This window comes from Notechis scutatus, chromosome 2 (genome assembly GCF_049901735.1).
Source record: "Notechis scutatus isolate UNSWTSFEM ecotype Mainland chromosome 2, rNotScu1.2, whole genome shotgun sequence".
Taxonomy (NCBI): domain Eukaryota; kingdom Metazoa; phylum Chordata; class Lepidosauria; order Squamata; family Elapidae; genus Notechis; species Notechis scutatus.
The window spans coordinates 202340868-202363368 of record NC_142010.1 but is presented as its reverse complement, the minus strand read 5'-3'; the positions used below and the strand labels follow the sequence as shown (position 1 = coordinate 202363368).

At 38.8% G+C, this 22501-nt stretch overlaps 1 protein-coding gene across 4 annotated transcripts in view; it reads left to right on the top strand.

Annotated features, from left to right (window-relative positions):
* PRUNE2 (prune homolog 2 with BCH domain) overlaps nt 1-22501 on the top strand; it is a 126902-nt gene that overhangs the window by 24316 nt on the left and 80085 nt on the right. For all 4 annotated transcript variants that reach the window (XM_087957832.1, XM_087957830.1, XM_087957831.1 and 1 more), the window contains exons 2-4: nt 1997-2101; nt 2910-3112; nt 5034-5185. In XM_087957832.1, coding sequence (XP_087813958.1) covers nt 1997-2101; nt 2910-3112; nt 5034-5185 — 460 coding nt within the window. The remainder of the gene's footprint in view (nt 1-1996; nt 2102-2909; nt 3113-5033; nt 5186-22501) is intronic.

The window sequence follows — 22501 nt, the reverse complement described above, 5'->3', positions numbered from 1 at the left end:
TGTATAATCAATTTATTACAGCATTTCTAGCATCACATTTTATTTTGCTTTATTAAATCAAAGAATAAGTACATTTAATTTTTAAAATGATATTGTTTGATGTCTCATCAGCATTTGTCTTTGATCACATTTTAACAACTGCATTATTTTGATCTTGTAGTTGAACAACCTGATTTCTAATATTACTTCTTTTTTCATAGAAAATGAGATATTAATAATATTTTTACATCTTTACAAAGGTACGCATGAAGCTGCAGTTGTAATACAGTGAACAGACAGATTTCTCTCTCATATTTTTTATAGAGAATTTAAAATAGTTAGGAATGGATGTGCTTTTTTTCTTTATAGTAGGTCTTTCAACATCGCCACTATGTCTTGAACCACTAATCGTTATACTTAATGTTTTCTTCTAAATCTGTTTAGTTTGCTCCAAGGCAAGTTCACCCTGTCCATCTGTTGTAATATTTTATGATTTGGTCTGTCTACATGGACTTCCTCTTCTTAGTTTAATTCATTTAAGTCACACATTTACCAAGTAATGTTAATGCAATATGCAAAAATATTTATGGATGTGGGTATAATCAGAGGGAGAAGTCTCTGTGAGATAGTAAGTACTCAGGCATATGTAAAATCAAGAGCAGCACTTATTTTTCTCTCTCATTCCACACCAAGAAGAAGTTATTGAAGAGTTTGTTGGTGAATAAAAATATAAATAATTTAAGAAAGAGAAAGTTGAGAATAAAAGTAATTGAACAAAAGTCTGGAAGTGGAATATTAAAAAGTAGTTATCTAAAAATAAGGAATATTGAGAAGAAATAAGTAACTATTTATTCAGATAACAAAAATTAAAATACCTGACATTCCTGTGTTTCACACAACCAATCAGGATTAATGTTTCATACACTTATTAACCATTCCTTATAGAACTGGCCATATTCTGTGCCCACTGTGCATTCTTAATTTGTTCTGAACTACTTTATTTTATGTGGGCAATTGACCCCTGCTCTTCATCTCTCCAATAGCTAGATGTTTAACAAACCATGGTGGCCTGTGCATGGGGATATCTTGGCACTCAACTGCTTTGAAACTCATAAATTTGGTACTCAATGCATTTTGACATTAAAATTTTGTCCTGGTACTCCTTGTTTGTTTGGTTCTCAATGCACAAGTTAAAAGTTGTCAGTGCCAGCTGCCTTGTGGTTCACTACATTATTCCTTATGGTAAAAATGTGTTCAGTATCCATAGTTTTTGGTAGTCATTACACCTCCCAGAACCAATTAATGATGAGTAACAAGGTCCTGCTATAATGAGGAATTATAGTCTGTTTAGAACTAGAAACAGACATGATAAGTCCTTGACATAAAAAAGAAGAGAGAGGCTTTAGGGATGGTTGGATTATTTTTGCTGGTTCTGTGCTGGTCTGTGACCCTAATAAAGATTGTTCTATGCTCTTTGCTTGTTCACATAGATAGAACTACTGCTTCTCTAACATTTGAGCTGGGCTTCCACTTTGTTATATCCTTTCTAGTCTCATATGTACCAAGCAGCAAGGATGGCCTGCTACTATCCAATAAATAGTTTGGGGCAGGGATGGGATTACTGGTTCTGTTGCTCTGCGTTGCGTGTGCATGCGCGGGTCGGCGCGAGTCGTGTGAGTGCAATTTATGACCTGCTAAGCTGCCCAGACAGCTGAGCAGTACTGCGTGCAAGTGCGCAGTGGTTGGAAAAGCCCCTTTTCCTTGCTTTTTCAACCACAGCTGTGTCGCACAAAGCAGCTGCAGCTGAAAAAGCAGGAAATAAAGGTCAGGTAAGAGCCCAGGTGGGCGGGTGGGCCAAAACAGCAGCAGACATAGAACTGTAGAACTACCGGTTCTACAGAGGTGGACAGAACTGGTAGAATCCCACCCCTGGTTTGGGGTTGTTGTTGTTTTTACTGTTTCAAGAAATAATGTATGTCTCCATTCCTTAACCACTTAAAATTGACTTTTGTTTTAGAGTCGCAATAAACATTTGGATAAAGTACATGTAGTCCTTGGAAAGAAATCCTGTGATTTGGATTCACTTATTTCTGCTTTAGCTTATGCCTACTATCTTGAAAAGGTAAATATTTTGTATGTCATTATGGTTCAATCATTGTAACTCCATTATCATATAAATATTAATCATTTATATCATAGCAAAACTGATTTAATGACCCTGAACCATTGCAAGGCTATTTGTTTTAATCTCTGATATTTGTCTAACAACTATAGCACAGTTATCAAAAAATATTTTACTTATATAATTTTTCTAAATCTAGAATTCTATTCTGACTCGTCCATATAGTTTTCCTTATAAACTGTTTTTATACTTAAAATATTTGTTGGATGGAGATTTGTTTTGCTTATCTAGACATATCCACTAAGTAAAGCTGCATTGTTTTTGGATGCAGGTGGATGCAGGTAAGTTTTTTTCCCTATTCCTTCCATTAACTATATACTGTAACTGAAAAGAAATTTGCTGTGTCAAAACTGATCTCCCAGGACTGGCATAGTATTTCTTTTGAGCCTTTGGGTTTGGCCCATAGATATATGCATGAACCAGATCACTAGGGTTTGTTCAATAAATCATATTTAAAATAAACCATAATTTACCATGATATGTCTATTCTGTGCATTTATAGCAAATTATCATAATAAACCTGCACTATTTTTATTCATGAAGATGCTTGCATAATATCTATTCCACTTCATCTATTTCTGGGCTGGAAAAAATGTCACCTACAAAGTTGCAGTGAAAAATTTCCCAAGGAATCAAACATTTTTCATAGAAGTACAAATTTGGTCCAGGGTATGGTGTCAGTTCATTATGAAATTGTTATCCTCACTACTGGAGTGCTTTCTAATTTCCAGGAATTCTCTTGATGTAGGTCAGTCCATCTAACATCGTATGTTTGCCAGTACTGAATATATCAAGAAGAGAAATCTGCTACCACCCGGAAACTAGATTTATTTTGGAAAAGCTGAATATCCCAGAGTCTCTCCACATCTTCCGTGATGAAATCAATTTATACCAACTGAACAGCGAAGGGAAATTGCTTCTTACGCTAGTTCACAGCAGCACATTGACAAGGTATCATCCTGAATTCCTTATTCATCGTTATTATTACTAGCAAACCCTGCTTGAACAGATTCATGTACATCCCAAAGATGCTTTTTCAAACTGGATGTATGACCATGATGACAGAGAATCTCCATAAACTGTTTCATGTATAGCTACTTCTAGAAATCCTCTTTCCTTATAGTTTATCTTATTCTTGGATAAATTACTGGTTACTTTATTTTGAAGATTTTGCTTCACTGATATTCATAAAGTTTTATAGTATTAAAAGAACAATGAAATGTTTGGGAACACAACACTCACAACAATCATTTACTACATACATTTAGGCAGTTCGTGTTTGGAGTTGAAGATAATTTACTCAAGCCTTATCCACTTACCTCTATCTATAGAGTCTTGCCTCTGTTTAAGGAGTATATTAGGGATTATTTAAGTGATGCATGACACCAGTTGGAATTAGGTGTGCAAACTATGTTAAATGCCAGGTTCATAAAAATGATATCAGCAAAAGGAGAAAGATAGTAACTCTGAGATTAATGGTAGAAGCAGAGTTCAATATTTCTCTTTCCTACTGTAGGTTTTTGGGGAAAAATACCTTATCTGAACCTGGAATCTCCTTTAAGGGAACATGTCCCTCCAGTTTTTACTAAGTTTTCACACAAAAAGTGTACTAATTTGTAACAGGATATTCTTTGCATGGTTGGTGTAGACAGGATTTTGCCTCATCTTCCACACTTTTTCCTCTCCCACTTTTTCCATGGGTGGACGAGAAGAGAAGGACAGACTATCTATCATGTCTCTTCTTTACTGTCTCAGTTTTGAAATTCATTCTTTCAAATTTGTACTACTAGCAAGGGACTGCTTTTAGAAGGGGACAGGAATTTCATCACAAGAAGCACTTGTGCTACAGTTATTTTATATATGGGCAATAAATATATGTTCTTCAAGTGCTGCAAACTAAAACTCCCAACAATCCCACCCAAATGACAGGTGGTGAAAAATGTTGGAAGTTGTAGTTTAGAAACTAAACTACAAATAGGACTGGAGTAATCTTGGAAATTCTTACCTCTCCCTATTGAAATGCTAGTGTAAATATATCCTTGGAGTACTGTAGATAGAGTGTGTATGTGTGTGTGTGTGGGGGGGTGAAATTTCTTGTGAAACACATTTCTTTTAATGTTTTTACAGCTCCTAGTTGCAAGGTGTATTTATATGCCATCATTAGCTAAATTCAGGGGTTGATTCTGTGTAAAGCAAAAATTCAAAAATATCCCCCCTCTCAGCAATTCCCCATGGCTTATAATTGTTACAGTCTTAAAAGAGGTGCTTTTCATCAGTGTAAGAAAAACAGATTTTTATCCAACAAAAGTCTTGTATGCTTAAGTCATTCCTATCACAGCTTGGCTGCGGTATGTTGTTAGCATATATAATATCATCAAGATGGAAGCAGTCAGATAAATTTATGGTGTTCTTTTCATGCTGTTGGTTATCATTGGTTTCATATGCGCAAGTGATAATATAAAGGAATTATTAATATATCATGGTAGATTCATTTCTTATTTCAAAGCAACATTCCTTAACTATATTTAGATTAAATCTCCCCTTGATAAAAATCATCCACAAAAGAGACCAAAAACAACATGGAGCAACGACACCAGCAAGTATTGCAAGCCCAACTGGCAAAGGAAAACTCAGGACCATATTGGTTGGAAACATGTGGAAGGGGCCTTCATCCTGCAGTGGATAGACAATGGTTAGAATGATGATGATATTAAATCCAATGTTATATTAAGAGCCAGTTTGGTGTAGTGGTTAAAATACCAGACTAGAAACTGGAAAACTATGAGTTTGCCACAAATGAAATACACAAATGAAATAATGAGCAATATATGAAAATGAAATAATAGCGACTTTTAACATTTTTCTTTTATAGTGAAGATAAAAATTTAGAATCAGCTGTTGTCAAAGTCATCATCCCAAAAGAGCAAAATGAGTTGTTAGATTCTGCTTCCTGTCTTGTAGCAAAAGAACTTCTCCGAAAGGCACCAGAGTTAATCACTCAGCCACTGGCTCATCTTCTCAGAGGTGAGAGATTGGTCTTTATGTTAAAAATTGAAAAGTTTAATGGTGTGTTTCTGGATCCACTCATGCAGTGAGACTATGATCCATTCTTTTGTTAACAATCCTTTTAAAAACCACAGGAAGTTGTGAGAAACAAGCAGGGTGAGAAGTGTTTGTTACATGTTATGCGGAATATTAAAAGTAGGATGGCTGGAGCGTTTGTTGTATTGTTAGATACCAGTGTTATGTGAAGGCAGATGCATGTAAGATGCATCTCTCTCATATAGCTCTATTTTTGATATAAGTGGGATTAATGCCATAAGACGTATAATGTAGATTGTTCTAAACTTATGACCACAGTCAGAACCAGAATTTCCATCCGTAAACAAAGCAGTTATTAAGTGCCCAATTTTATGATATTTTTTGCTGTGATTGTTAAGCAAATCACTGCAGTTGTTAAGTGAATCATACCATCATTAATGCAGTCCCCCCATTGAGTTTGCTTGATGGAAGGTAGCTGGGAAAGTCACAAGTGGTGATCACATAACTTATAAATACATGCCAGTTTTCAGCTGCCTGGTTTTTGATCACATAACCATGGAAATGCTGCAACAATTGTAAGTGCAAAGACTGGTTATAAGTCACTTTTTCCAGTGCTGTTGTAACAGATTAGTTGTAAGTCGAGAACATATGCATGATGCCTTTGAATAGATAGGTTGTCTAAATTTGTCTGCCATTCCATTCTGACAACTTGTGGTGATGCAGAATTTCTTTAATATATAAAGTCATACCATTATACTTCGATTAACCATTGAAATGTTATAGGATGCTATGTTAGCTTTCTGCTTTTATGAATTAAGTAACCAAAACATTTCTGAAGGTTGAAATAAGCAAAGTTAAGAAGTTTGATGAAACTGATCTAACTTTGGAAGAATGGTGTAAATTGTTACCCATTCTATTCTTCCCACTCAAGATTACAAATTAAAATTTTCCTCTATGCTGCTTATAATATTATTGTCTATGCATTGTGTTCCCAATTTAGGTAGAATTGGCAGAGAGATATCAGCAAAATTGGCAAAAGTGTTTCTGTATGGTGATGATGTAGGTGTCCATCAGACATGTAGATTATATAACTGGAAAAAATAAATCAATACGTGAAGATGATAAAGTTGGGCCAATTCTGTAACAAATAAAATAATCATTAGTATCAGAAGCATAGAGAAGAATAAGTGAAAAATGTAGCAAATGAAGGTGAATATAGGTGTTCCAGGATACTGTTGCAGGATCCAATCTGGATCAATCATTGGGACCAGAGGTTTAATCTTCCGAACTTTCGGAACTCGTGCTAGAACCCATCTTCAGGGAACTTCTCTCTAACAGAATGTGTGCTTTGGGCTATTCTATGTATCGTATTTATGTGATGCCTAGTTGTGTGTGGCTTTTTTATTTGAAAAACTTAGCTTTTTAAAAAGAAGTGTGAGAAGAACATTACTGAAAAGCAAACACAGAAGGACTAAGAATATAGTCATAATAATTGCCATAATTTTATCAGCCCTGCAAGATACTTTTTCTCCAGAAAATTAGAGGCACGGAAGGTAAAAAGGGAGCCAAGGAATTGTTTAACTTATTCTGAAAACTTTGCCTTCAATTTGAAAATATTTTGTTCAGGAGTTGCTAAATTTGATTTGTTACAGAGAATAGCATAATTACATGCACTGTATGATTACTATTGGGCTAAATCATTTTAAGAAATTGAACAAGCTGTGATAGAGAAGAAGAGCAGTACTGAAATTGCAGCAGAGACAGGAAGTAATGTAATCAAATAAATAAATAGAACTAGGAAAAATGGACATTCTTTCTCTGCCTACACAATTTACCTTCACAAAAATAAATATATAACTCAGTAAGATTCAGAAAAATAAGCATAGAGATGGGGCTTGTCTGCCGTTATTACAAGCAGTGCTGTAAATTAAGAAAATAATCCAATACTATATTTGCAGAGGTAATTATTATGTGAGGTAAGTTTCATATTTAAAATATGTTTAAAGCTCTGCTTTTCACTGACACTCTTGCCAATTCTCCATCTACATAATAAATTAATTCTTCCCAGTAGACTTGAGCAAAACTGCCTCAAGATTCACTGTACTTCAAGACAGGCTCTGCTGTTACTTGAGCTCTGCTCCAGGTTTGGATTTATGCCAGAAGCAAACAATTAGAAAACCTGCCAGAGATCTGAACCTGTATCATCTTATATCCCCAGAAGTAGCTACTAGGGAACTCTTGCCAAACTCAAGACCCATTAAATTGCTGAATCATTACATTTTTGGCTGCAGCCAGCTGTCAAGGATATAATTTGGTAACTGATTGTCAAGTATCTTGAGCCATTGCATTCTCTTCTGTTTATTTATATAAGGCCATAAAGGATGCCACAAGGTAAACAGATTGTAACATAAATAAAACAAATTTAAACCAGGAAAATATTACAGTACAAATAAACTATAGAACAAAAATGACAAACTCAAAAATGAGTTGTCAAATAATACGACAGAGATTGTATTAATTTTTTTAGCAGCTTGTATTGAATATATTTGTTTAAATGTTTTTAAGGAGTTTGGGAAGACAACTTGCAACTTAAAAATATGAAACAGATTCAAAAGGTTTTTAACTTTTTCTATATGGTTATAAAAAACCAAATGGACAACCGAGAATCTAAGCTTTGGAACAAGAACACATCTGTGGGTCATGGAATTGTTAAAGAAAAATGTGTGGGAGTCATTCCTGAGAAAGCAGACATGAAACAGAAAGTGCACATGATAGTTAAAAAAAAAAAGAATTTAAGATTTTTGGTATTTTGAGAATGTGAAATAAAAACAAGTATATTTTCAGTTTTGCTATTTATTTATTTATTTATTTATTTATTTATTTTATTTATATTGCCCATGGAGACTTGAGGCGGCTTACACAATGTAAAATCATATTTAAAACAAAAAATAAAAACAAAAACAATAAGAACTAACAAAAAGAATCAAATAAATTAGTAAAGTACAATAGAACAAAATTTGGGAAAACAAAAAACAAAACAAAACCAACTCCCCCTCCACCCCGACAACAGCAGATCACACTAGCCATTTGATGGGTTTCATCCCTCTCTGGGTTCCCCAGGCCCGCTGACAAAACCTGGTCTTCAGTGCCTTTCAGAATAGTATTAATGAGGGGGCAATTCTAATCTCTGGGGGAATGATGTTCCAGAGAGATGGAGCCACCACAGAGAAGGCCCTTCTTCTAGGTCCCACCAGGTGTATCTCCCTCAGGCGTAGGACCTGCAGCATTCCCTGCCTCCTCGCTCTAATGTCACTGGCAAGAGATGTTTCCTCAGATAACCCGGACCCAAGCCATGAAAGGCTTTAAAGGTGACAACCAGCACCTTGAATTGTACCCGGAAGCAAATTGGCAGCCAATGCAGCTCCTGCAGGAGAGGTGATACATGTGCACACTGGGGTCTGTATAAAACCATGTGGGCGGCTGCATTTTGCACCAACTGGAGCTTCTGGATGCTCTTCAAGGGCAGTCCCATGTAGAGTGCGTTGCAATAATCAAGACGGGAAGTGACCAGGGCATGAGTGACTGTGAGTAGGGACCGCTGATCCAGGAAAGGGCGTAACTGGTGCACAACCCGCAGTTGCGCAAAGGCCCTCCTAGCCACGACTGCCACCTGCTCTTCGAACAGGAGTCGTGAGTACAGGAAAACCCCTAGATTACGCACAGGGTCTGTTTGGGATAGTGCCACCCCAAGACTAAAGGTGGCAATTCTGAACCAACAAACCCCAGACCCAGAGCCACTCAGTCTTGCATGGGTTTAGTTTCAAGCTGTTGCTCCCCATCCAGCCCCTAACAGCCTCCAGGCACTGCGAGAGGGAGGACACAGCAACACTTAACTCACCACGGGCCAAGACATACAGCTGAATATCATCAGCATATTGGCAATACCTCAGTCCATGGTGACGGATGATCTCACCCAGTGGTTTCATATAAATGTTGAACAGGAGCGGAGAGAGTACCGAGCCCTGCGGAACTCCGTAAAGCAATGGGTTGGATCTCTCCCCTCCTATCAACACTGATAGCGGCTGCAGAGGAAGTGAACCAAGACAGCACAGGGCCTCCCACTCCCATCCCCTGAAGCCGTCCTAGGAGAATCCCATCGTCAATGGTATCAAAAGCTGCTGAGAGGTCAAGTAGAGGAAGGATGGATGCACTACCCCCATCCCGCTCCCGCCAGAGATCATCCAAAAGTGCAACCAAAGCTGTTTCTGTCCCAAATCCAGGCCTGAATCCTGACTGGTAGGGGTCGAAATAATCTGTTTCATCCAAAAACCTCTGGAGCTACTGTCCAACAACCTTCCCCAAAAAGGGAAGATTGGAAACAGGTCAGAAATTATCCAACTGGGTAGAGTCCAGCGATGGCTTCTTAAGAAGAGGGCGGACCACAGCCTCCTTAAAGTACTGGGGCACCGTCCCCTCCTGTAGAGAAGCATTAATCACCGCCAGATTCCACCCGCCTGTCACCTCCTGGGAAGCTTTCACAAGCCAGGAGGGACATGGGTTTAAATACAGGTGCTCACGTGCATACTCCCTAGGATCCTGTCCACTTCCTCAGGAGCAACAGGGTCAAACCGTTCCCAGATAACGGCAAGAACCTGCCTCAGAAGCTTCCACCAGATCAGCAACCGTGCCGGCATCAAACTGGGAATGAAGTCAAGCGATTTTGTCTTCCAGAAAATCCGCAAATTCCTCAGCGCGCCCCTTCAGGTGGACCTCAATCTCCTCCTTCCCTAAGAGGAGACAGCTCACCTTAAAGAGGGTCGCTGGGTGATTATCTGTAGACGCAGTTAGTGAGGAGAATGTTTTTTTTTGTTTTGCTATTCTATAAAGACATTAATAACTAGAATTGCTCTGTGATTGTCAGTCAAATTCACCTGGCATGCTGATAATATAGTCTGTAAGGTACCAAAATTCCATGGTGGAATTTTACTTATATATTTATTCATTCATTCATATTTGCATAACTACCCATGTAACTCTGGGTGGTTCACAATAATTAAAAAAGTAATAATATAAAAAAAATCAATTAAAATTTAATATTACAATTTAAAAAGGCAAGGAGAAAGTGACAGATGGAGTGTGATCTTGGAGCCCCCAAGCCTGATGATATAGCCAAGTCTTCAAGGGTGTGAAAAGTTAACAGGAATGATTCCAGACTGATCCATAAGGAGGGCACCTTTGCAGAAAAGTCCACAGAAAAGTCTGGGGTCCTGCCAGATGTAGCTCTTTAGCAAACAGGATTTGCAACATTCCCCTTCTGATAGATTTGATGGGATGGGTAGATGTAATTTGGAAGGGGCAGTCCCTCAAATAACCTGGCCTAGGCCATGAAAGACTGTAAAGATCAAAACCAAGACTTGAACCCAGAAATAAATTAGCAATTTAATGCAATTCATGGAGCAGGGGTGTAATGTGTGCCATTCTAGCTGAAGCGTTTGGATACTTTTCAAGGGCGGAAGCATGTAGACGGCGTGACAATAGTCCCCACTCACACTCTGGAAGATGACCAGAGTATGAGTGACTGTGAGCAAAGTCTCCCAATCTAGGAACATGCACAGCTGATGCTACACAAAGCTGTGCAAAGCCTTCCTTGGCATGACTGCTACCTGCTCTTTGAACAGGACTCATGAGTTGAGAAGAACTCCCAAGATGCATAATAGGACTATAAGGGGCAGTGCAACCCCATCTAGAAACAAAGATGACATCATCCCAGGAACAGAAGCCCCAAAATCCAGACCCATTCAGTCCTGAACTTTTTTTTTATGGCAAAAAAACCCAAACAAACCAGGAGAGGTTGATGTCTTTCAACTGTTGCTTTTGGGCTTATATAAGTTGCTCTAGGAAGTTGAACTTGGGTTTGTACAACTTGGTGGATGTGATCAAACAGGTTCCATCTATATTTTTGTTAGCCTCTAGCTATGAGGTCTCTTAGAGCAGGGGTCTCCAACCTTGGCAACTTGAAGACTTGTGGACTTCAACTCCCAGAATTCCTCAGCATTGGCTGAGGAATTCTGGGAGTTGAAGTCCACAAGTCTTCAAGTTGCCAAGGTTGGAGACCCCTGTCTTAGAGGACTCCTTCATCTGGCTAATGCAGTTGAGTTTTCTCTATAACTCTTGAATTTTAAACACATACTCACACTTTTTTGGGGATGACCTATGCGATGGCAGATTAGGCTGTTTTATTACCTATTACTGAGATTTGAAATACTGTACATTATTGTATTCAATCTATATTGTGCTCACATGATAGGTAATAATATTTGTTCCTCCCCCTGCACCTTACTTGTAGTGGAACAATTAAACAACAAAAGACTTACGATTACAAATCCATTAGACTCTAATTTCTATTCCTCTTCTATTTCTGCTAGAGGTAGGAGAACCTGCCTTGCCTAAAGCTCTTTCCATCTGCTGCTCAACTCACTCCTACCTTCCTTGTTTGCCTGCTAACAACAATACTTTCCCACTATGACAATGATGGTCTTTCTTTCTGCCTTTCCTGACCTAAATATCTTTTTCTAAGCCCCCCTGAAGCAAAGGATTTGGGCTGGAAAGGGAGAGTGGCAGAAGGCAGCATTAAAGCAACCATGTGGCTGGTTAAATAAGAGAGGAGTAGAACAAGTAAGTTTGGGTGCTTCTTTGCATTCCTCTCTGCTGCCTGATGGAACAGCAAATATCCAGCCAAAAAGTTACCTAGCCCAAGAATTTATGTCTCACCTTAACTGACATTCTAAACTGACTTGGCAAAAGCTGGTGTGCAATTATTGCTCAATTCACTGTCAGTTACATAATTACATTGTGTTGACAAGCAATACATTAAAATAAAATTAATTAAATCATGGTACCACCAAGGCTGTATTGAAGCACAGTCTTCTTTATCTTCTTTTTTATGTACAATTAAGCTCACAAATCGGTGCACATATTCTTGCCAGCTTTAATTCTAAAGTAATGAGCCTTGGTTGTTTTACTTGGTAATTTGGATCTGATAGTTTAAACTATTTGATATTATGTACTTTTTCTTTTTTCTTAGAACATTTCTAAGAACATTAAGAGCCGTGTTGACGCAGTGGTTAGAATGCAGTACTGCAAGCTACTTCTGCTGACTGCCTGCTGCCTGCAATTTGGCTGTTTGAGTCTCTTGGGCTCAATGTTGACTCAGCCTTCCATCCTTCTGAGGTCACTAAACTGAGGGCCCAGATTGTTGGGGACAATATGTTACTCTGTAAACCGCTTAGAGAGGGCTGTACAGCTGTATTTAAGTCTAAGCGCTATTGCTATTATCCAGTAGAGGGATAATTTTGGCCTTTTGATCTGTAAGCTAGTTTAAGCTGTCTGAAGCAAATTTGGACATCAATGTGTATCATTCGTAAACAATGATAACCATAGCATCTCAGACTTCTTTATATTTGTAATTACTTAGAGACCAGTTGATATGATACCACCCTTATTCATGACCACTATTGCATCATTCAAAAACTTGGGCAATATTGTGCATATTACAGACATAGCACAACTGCTATTAGTGCAACCAATTTAGTGTTCAGCTACATTTTATAATTGTTTGGTAACTTCAGAAGGTGCAATTTCTGATTATGGTTTTCTTTTTGGAATACTTACCATTTTCTGTGTTTGTTTCTAATGAATATGGAAATGCTTCTAATGGTGATCATTTCTTACAAGGTATTCTCTAACTTGGTTTCCTCCAAATGTATTGAGGTAGGGAACTGTAGTCCAAAAATATCTGGAGGGTGCTGTAATTGAGACTTATGATCACAATTGAACCCAGAATTTTTGTTGCTAAGTGAGACAGTTACTAAGTGAATTTTACGACTCCATTTTTCTTGCAACAATTGTTAAGAGAATGACTGCAGTTGTTAAGTTAGTAACATGGTTGTTAAGTGAATCTGGTTTTTCCATTGACTTTACTTGTCAGAAGGTGGCAAAAAATGATTACGTGATCTTGGGACTGCAACCATTATAAATATGAGCCAGTTGCCAAGCATTTGAATTTTGATCATATGGCCATGGGGATGTTGCAATGGTCATAAGTGTGAAAAAACTGTCACAAGTCACTTTTTCAGTTTTGTTTTAAATTTGAACTGTCACTAAATGAACTGTTGTAGATCGAGGACAACTTATATATATATAAGTATATATAGTATATTACATATACTCAATCATGTTGTACAATTCTGTCAGAAGAACAATATCTATAATTATGAGCTGATGATCCAGTAGTGTTGCCTGAAAAATCAAACTACACATGATATCTATACTGAGATTCTACAATTTTTGCAAAAAAGTCATTGACAGAGGCAGAGCTATATTATTATAGCATTATATGTACTATTTGTTTGCTGGGAGTAGGTGGATAATGGATTGAAAAGAATTCAACATTAAATTTGCCTAAAAATTCTCCTTGGCTAGAGCAAAAGTATGGCCTAATGCCATTTCAAATCTTTAAATAGTTTACATATCATTTTTTTTGTATAGTATTGTTGGTTTCTCTCTGTATGGAAAATAGCAGGTGATTTGAACAGGGATGAGAGATGGTTAATTTTGGTTCTTCTCTACAGAACTTATCACGCACATAAACAATATCTAATTTATCCATCCCATCCATTCATTCATGGTACACTAATGTACCATCTTGTACATGTATCTATCTTCTATCATGAAAGTATCTTCTATCATGAAAGAGGATGTATTTTTTCAAACATGAATAGAAATTAAACTACAGAAATTTACAGCTGGACAGTGTGCAAAGTATAAAAGCTGTATAAGTTAAAATAAGTAAACAGTGAATGATGACAAAAGAGTCACTTATGCGAGATGAACAGTGTACAAATGTGATAAAATAAATAAATAAATCAAGTTTTATCAAGGAAACTGCTGCCTGGAAAATATGAAACTTGGTAGGTAGCAAAATAACCTGATCTGTCATAAATATTCTTATGGGTGAAAAGTCTGGCTTTTGTCATGGTATTATGGAGAATCTGAAACAATTAATATGCAAAAGCTCTTAGCGGTTCAAAGGTTAATCCATTTAGAGACATTTTGGAGCTAAGCAGCCAACAAATTTGATAAATAAATAATACATAAATACAGGTATTTAACCTTCAAAAATGTCCCTTGGCTTTTTAATATCATCTATTAATATATGTTGCTGTATTCTTATTTGAACAAATTACTTTAATAACATTATACAGTAGATGGGGAAATTACGCTTTGGGAAAAACTTTTACTTCACTTAGAAGGAAGGCTAATTATTAAGCAGCTTTAAGGGTTTTATTCCGTTTATTTTTCAGCATAGCCCAGCACTATTACTATAATATTATCAAGCAATTCCTTTTAGGCATGTGTAGATATTTTATATTACTAAATATAAATTGAAAAAATGTTTCTTATGACCATTTTTCATACTTACAACTGTTGCAGCATCTCCATGGTCACGTGATCAAAATCCAGATGCTTGGCACCTGGCATGTACAGTATTTATGATGGTTACAGTATGCTGGGATCATGTGAACACCTTTAGCAATCTCCTGACAAGCAAAGTCAATGGGGAAGCTAGATTCCCCTAACAACTGTGTTACTAACTTAACAACTTCAATGATTCACTTAAGAACTGTGGCAAGAAATATACATTTTTCCAAATTAAAAGCAAAGGATGATTTCTTTGTGATTAGAAGATTATTTGTAGGAACAAATATATTGTTTGTATGTATGTATGTATGTATGTATGTATGTATGTGTATGTGTATATGTATATGTGTGTGTGTGTGTGTGTGTGTGTGTATATGTGTGTGTGTGTATATATATATATATATATATATATATATATATATATATATATATGTGTGTGTGTGTGTGTGTGTGTGTGTGTGTGTGTGTGTGTATGTATATATATATATGTGTATGTATATGGTGTTCGGCTTGGTTCGGGTATTTTCCCACGTCATTGTAGTTCTTTTAAAGTTGTAGCAACGTTTCAGCAGAATCTCATCTGCCATCATCAGGCTTCTGCACTGTGTCCGTCTGTGGGTCAGACTTTTTTCTGAAACAGTGGTTTCAGATTTAAATTTGGGGCAGCCTATTGCTGTGCCAGAATGGTTTTTTCTTCATCCTGATTGGTTGGGAGTCTTGGTCTGTGTTTATTGGTCTCGGAGTTTGCTGTGTTCTGCTTGATGTGGGTGTCTCTGATATCTTCTGTCTGTTTTTTGGCTCTTTTTGTATCTTGATTGGCTGGCAGCATTGTGTTACTTTAATGGAGGCCTTTAGTGCAGCTTGGCTTCGGGTAAATGGACGGCTATCATTAGTTAGGAAGCTGGGTTTCATCTGGGTGCCTGGTTGGGGTGTGTTTGAGCTGGAGGTATCAGGGGGGATCTGTTTGTGCCCAGGTGTTTGCCTGGCTTGTGGTGTGGAGATCTTTTTGTTTGTGAGTGCAGGCTTCCAAATAATTGACAGTCTGGTGGAATCATCTCTTCTATTCATGCTTTCAGGTCTTTTTTCAATCTCTATGGCTTCTCTGATAATTCTGTGTTATCAGACTGTGTTCGTCAGACGAACACAATACAGAAGCCTGATGATGGCAGATGAGATTCTGCTGAAATGTTGCTACAACTTTAAAAGCACAACTATAATGACGTGGGAAAATACCCGAACAAAGCTGAATACCATATATGTAAGTACCATGAAAACTTAAGAAATATATATATATATATATATATATATATATATATATATATATATATATATATATATATATATGTATGGTGTTCGGCTTGGTTCGGGTATTTTCCCACGTCATTGTAGTTGTTCTTTTAAAGTTGTAGCAACGTTTCAGCAGAATCTCATCTGCCATCATCAGGCTTCTGTATTGTGTCCGTCTGTGAGTCAGACTTTTACAGTGGTTTCAGATTTGAATTTGGGGCAGCCTATTGCTGTGCCAGAATGGTTTTTTCTTCATCCTGATTGGTTGGGAGTCTTGGTCTGTGTTTATTGGTCTCGGAGTTTGCTGTGTTCTGCTTGATTGGTGTCTCTAATATCTTCTGTCTGTTTTTGGCTCTTTTTGTATCTTGATTGGCTGGCAGCATTGTGTTGCTTTAATGGAGGCCTTTAGTGCAGCTTGGCTTCGGGTAAATGGACGGCTATCATTAGTTAGGAAGCTGGGTTTCATCTGGGTGCCTGGTTGGGATGTGTTTGAGCTGGAGGTATCAGGGGGGATCTGTTTGTGCCCAGGTGTTTGCCTGGCTTGTGGTGTGGAGATTTTTTTGTTTGTGAGTGCAGGCTTCCAAATGATTGACAGCCTGGTGGAATCATCTCTTCTATTCATGCTTTCTGGTCTTTTTTTCAATCTCTATGGCTTCTCTGATGATTCTGTGATTAGGGTTTTCTATAGTGGCCAGGGTTTTGGTGCCATTGAAGTTGATGCTATGACCTGTGGCTTCCATGTGTTGGACTAGTGAGGAAGTGTGTTCCAGCTTTTTGACTGCATTTTTGTGTTCATCCAGGCGGGTGCTTATTCTTCTATTGGTCTGTCCAATGTATGTGGCGGGCATGATGCACAGGGGACTTCGTATATGCCTTGGTTTTCCAGGTCAATTTTATCTTTGGGGTTGCTAAGGATGGCTGCTATTTTTCTGTCTGTTTTGAAGGCAGTCCTGATGTGATGTCTGTGTAGTACCTTACTAATTCTGTCTGTAGTACCTCTTATGTAGGGCAGGACAGCTGTTCCATAGGTCTGTTCATCTTCTGGGTCTCTATTATGTTTCAGTGTGTTTTTGTGGATCAAGCTGGTGATTTTGCTTTTGTGGAAGCCGTTGGCTGTCAGTACTTTAGTCAGGGTGCATAGTTCAGTCTTAATGTGTGTCTTGTCTGCCAGGCGTTTGGTTCTGGTAATTAGTGTTTTAGCCACGGAGTTTATCTGTGCTGGGTGGTGGTGGGATTGGGCGTTGAGGTAGCGGTTGGTGTGGGTTTTCTTCTGGTATATGGTGTGTCCTAGTGTGCCATCTGTTTTTTTGTAGATTAGTACATCTAGGAATGGTAGTTGTTTGTTTGTTTCTGTTTCCATGGTGAACTTGATTTTGGGGTGTGCGCTGTTTAGGTGTGTTAGGAAATTGTTTAGGTTTTCTTGTCCATGGGGCCAAATCACGAATGTGTCATCGATGTATCTTAACCATAGTTTGGGTTTGAGGATGGCATTGGCCAGGGCTCTGGATTCGAATTCTTCCATGAACAGGTTTGCAATGACAGGTGACAGTGGTGATCCCATGGGAGCTCCTTCTATTTGTTTGTATCTTTGTCCTTTGTATATGAAATATGTGTTGGTTAAGCAGTGTTCTGTTAGTTCCATGAGGTGTTTAGCTGGTTGGTATTTATTTTTGATGATTTCAAGGGTCTCTTTTATCGGGACTTGAGTGAATAGTGAAACCACGTCAAAACTTACAAGCAGATCTTCTTGCTCCACGTGTAGATCTTTGATCATTTCCAAGAAGTGGTATGAGTTTTTTACATGAGAAGCTGCTGTTTCAGCATGGGGCTGTAGCTCTTTTGCTAGGTGTTTAGCTAGGTTTTGTAGTGGTGCTCCTCTGGAGCTGACTATGGGTCTGAGAGGTATGCCTTCTTTGTGTATTTTTGGGAGGCCGTATAGTTTGGGGCATCTGGAAGATTTCTCTCTGGGTATGATCGCGTGTTGGATCTCTTTGCTTATGTGGCTGGTTATAATTTTCTTCTTGGTTAATTTTTCCAGATATGTGGTTGGGTCTGTGTTTATGGGTTTGTATGTGGAGTCTTGGAGTAGGTCTATCAATTTTGTTTCGTAGTCTTTTCTGTCCATTACTACAGTGGCATTCCCTTTGTCTGCTGGGAGGATGATTATGCTGCTATCTCTTTTCAGGGTTTGTAGTGCTTTGATTTCATTTTTCTGTAAGTTGCTTTTTGGTGGTTTGCTTGTGCATAAGATGTTGGTAACTTGGTGTCTTATTTTATCAGCTTCATCTGTATTTAATTTAGTTAGGCTGGATTCTACTGCACATATGATGGATTCTGTGGGGATTTTTTGGGGTGCTATAGCATAATTGAATCCTTTGGTTAGGACATCTGTTTCTGTTTTGGTGAGTTCTCTGTTGGAAACGTTGTGCACTAATTGTTTCAGGTGTTGTTGTGAGTTGTTGGGGGTTTTCTTGTCATGTTCTAATTTCTTTAGTTTTTTCAATAATTTTTCTTGTTTGTAAATGCCTTCAGAATCAGCTCTCCAAGTTGTAAGTTGTTTTATCTTGTCCCAAAGTAGAGGGTGGATTTTGCTGCTCAGTTCCAGGTGTAGTGCTAGCAAATCTTTGTTTAACTGATCTAATCGGAATCTCTTATTGTGGAGCTCGTTCCTTAGTAAAGCCATTTCAGTTCTTTTCAGGATACGTTTAGTGGCTGCTGTGCTTTGATGAAATGTTAATTTGAAGCAGGTTGGTGTAGTATTGTTGTCTCTGCAGCTGCGTAGGAATTGGAGGTCACATAGTATTCCTGCTCTTTTAATTTCCAGTTTCTCGTAGGTTTTGATCTGGCTGTTTATTTCCTCCCGTAGAGGTTTGATATTTGTTTTCTTAAGTTTTCGTGGGTACTTACATGTATGGTGTTCGGCTTGGTTCGGGTATTTTCCCACGTCATTGTAGTTGTTCTTTTAAAGTTGTAGCAACGTTTCAGCAGAATCTCATCTGCCATCATCAGGCTTCTGTATTGTGTCCGTCTGTGAGTCAGACTTTTACAGTGGTTTCAGATTTGAATTTGGGGCAGCCTATTGCTGTGCCAGAATGGTTTTTTTCTTCATCCTGATTGGTTGGGAGTCTTGGTCTGTGTTTATTGGTCTCGGAGTTTGCTGTGTTCTGCTTGATTGGTGTCTCTAATATCTTCTGTCTGTTTTTTGGCTCTTTTTGTATCTTGATTGGCTGGCAGCATTGTGTTGCTTTAATGGAGGCCTTTAGTGCAGCTTGGCTTCGGGTAAATGGACGGCTATCATTAGTTAGGAAGCTGGGTTTCATCTGGGTGCCTGGTTGGGATGTGTTTGAGCTGGAGGTATCAGGGGGGATCTGTTTGTGCCCAGGTGTTTGCCTGGCTTGTGGTGTGGAGAAAAAACTAAAGAAATTAGAACATGACAAGAAAACCCCCAACAACTCACAACAACACCTGAAACAATTAGTGCACAACGTTTCCAACAGAGAACTCACCAAAACAGAAACAGATGTCCTAACCAAAGGATTCAATTATGCTATAGCACCCCAAAAAATCCCCACAGAATCCATCATATGTGCAGTAGAATCCAGCCTAACTAAATTAAATACAGATGAAGCTGATAAAATAAGACACCAAGTTACCAACATCTTATGCACAAGCAAACCACCAAAAAGCAACTTACAGAAAAATGAAATCAAAGCACTACAAACCCTGAAAAGAGATAGCAGCATAATCATCCTCCCAGCAGACAAAGGGAATGCCACTGTAGTAATGGACAGAAAAGACTACGAAACAAAATTGATAGACCTACTCCAAGACTCCACATACAAACCCATAAACACAGACCCAACCACATATCTGGAAAAATTAACCAAGAAGAAAATTATAACCAGCCACATAAGCAAAGAGATCCAACACGCGATCATACCCAGAGAGAAATCTTCCAGATGCCCCAAACTATACGGCCTCCCAAAAATACACAAAGAAGGCATACCTCTCAGACCCATAGTCAGCTCCAGAGGAGCACCACTACAAAACCTAGCTAAACACCTAGCAAAAGAGCTACAGCCCCATGCTGAAACAGCAGCTTCTCATGTAAAAACTCATACCACTTCTTGGAAATGATCAAAGATCTACACGTGGAGCAAGAAGATCTGCTTGTAAGTTTTGACGTGGTTTCACTATTCACTCAAGTCCCGATAAAAGAGACCCTTGAAATCATCAAAAATAAATACCAACCAGCTAAACACCTCATGGAACTAACAGAACACTGCTTAACCAACACATATTTCATATACAAAGGACAAAGATACAAACAAATAGAAGGAGCTCCCATGGGATCACCACTGTCACCTGTCATTGCAAACCTGTTCATGGAAGAATTCGAATCCAGAGCCCTGGCCAATGCCATCCTCAAACCCAAACTATGGTTAAGATACATCGATGACACATTCGTGATTTGGCCCCATGGACAAGAAAACCTAAACAATTTCCTAACACACCTAAACAGCGCACACCCCAAAATCAAGTTCACCATGGAAACAGAAACAAACAAACAACTACCATTCCTAGATGTACTAATCTACAAAAAAAACAGATGGCACACTAGGACACACCATATACCAGAAGAAAACCCACACCAACCGCTACCTCAACGCCCAATCCCACCACCACCCAGCACAGATAAACTCCGTGGCTAAAACACTAATTACCAGAACCAAACGCCTGGCAGACAAGACACACATTAAGACTGAACTATGCACCCTGACTAAAGTACTGACAGCCAACGGCTTCCACAAAAGCAAAATCACCAGCTTGATCCACAAAAACACACTGAAACATAATAGAGACCCAGAAGATGAACAGACCTATGGAACAGCTGTCCTGCCCTACATAAGAGGTACTACAGACAGAATTAGTAAGGTACTACACAGACATCACATCAGGACTGCCTTCAAAACAGACAGAAAAATAGCAGCCATCCTTAGCAACCCCAAAGATAAAATTGACCTGGAAAACCAAGGCATATACGAAGTCCCCTGTGCATCATGCCCGGCCACATACATTGGACAGACCAATAGAAGAATAAGCACCCGCCTGGATGAACACAAAAATGCAGTCAAAAAGCTGGAACACACTTCCTCACTAGTCCAACACATGGAAGCCACAGGTCATAGCATCAACTTCAATGGCACCAAAACCCTGGCCACTATAGAAAACCCTAATCACAGAATCATCAGAGAAGCCATAGAGATTGAAAAAGACCAGAAAGCATGAATAGAAGAGATGATTCCACCAGGCTGTCAATCATTTGGAAGCCTGCACTCACAAACAAAAAATCTCCACACCACAAGCCAGGCAAACACCTGGGCACAAACAGATCCCCCCTGATACCTCCAGCTCAAACACATCCCAACCAGGCACCCAGATGAAACCCAGCTTCCTAACTAATGATAGCCGTCCATTTACCCGAAGCCAAGCTGCACTAAAGGCCTCCATTAAAGCAACACAATGCTGCCAGCCAATCAAGATACAAAAAGAGCCAAAAACAGACAGAAGATATTAGAGACACCAATCAAGCAGAACACAGCAAACTCCGAGACCAATAAACACAGACCAAGACTCCCAACCAATCAGGATGAAGAAAAAACCATTCTGGCACAGCAATAGGCTGCCCCAAATTCAAATCTGAAACCACTGTAAAAGTCTGACTCACAGACGGACACAATACAGAAGCCTGATGATGGCAGATGAGATTCTGCTGAAACGTTGCTACAACTTTAAAAGAACAACTACAATGACGTGGGAAAATACCCGAACCAAGCCGAACACCATACATGTAAGTACCCGCGAAAACTTAAGAAAACAAATATATATATATATATATACACACACACATACACACACACACACACACACACACACACACACACACACACACACACACATATATATATATATATATATATATATATATATATATATATATATATATATGTGTGTGTGTGTGTGTGTCGGTCTTTTCCCATGTAAGATTAAGAGTATCTTGGCGACGTTTCGGCGAGGTCCCACTTGCCATCCTCAGGCTGGTGCTTTCAGCTTCGTGCCAGTGCAAGCAGTGTGTGATCAGAGCTGCCGTCTCTCTATAAATACTGGTGGTGGGGGCTGGTGTGCTGGGCTGGTTGGCTGCGCTGCTGCCTCTCGATTGGTTGATGGAGTTGATGTTGGTATAATGGGCTGTGTGAGGGCCTTGTGAGTTTTGTTGTGGAATTATCCTGGATCTTGTGCTGTAATCTCCTGGGTCGTTTGTTTTGTAGTGATCTCGTGTTTTAACGGCTTGGGTAATGGGTTGTGTGATGGGCTTGCGAGTTCTTTTGTTGAGGTATCCTGGGTCCTGCGTTGTAATCTCCTGGGTCGTTTGTGTTTTGATCACTTTTCCATTAGCCTCCTGTGTAGTAACGGCTTGGGCAATGGGTTGTGTGATGACCTTGTGAGATTTATTGCTGTGGTATCCTTGGT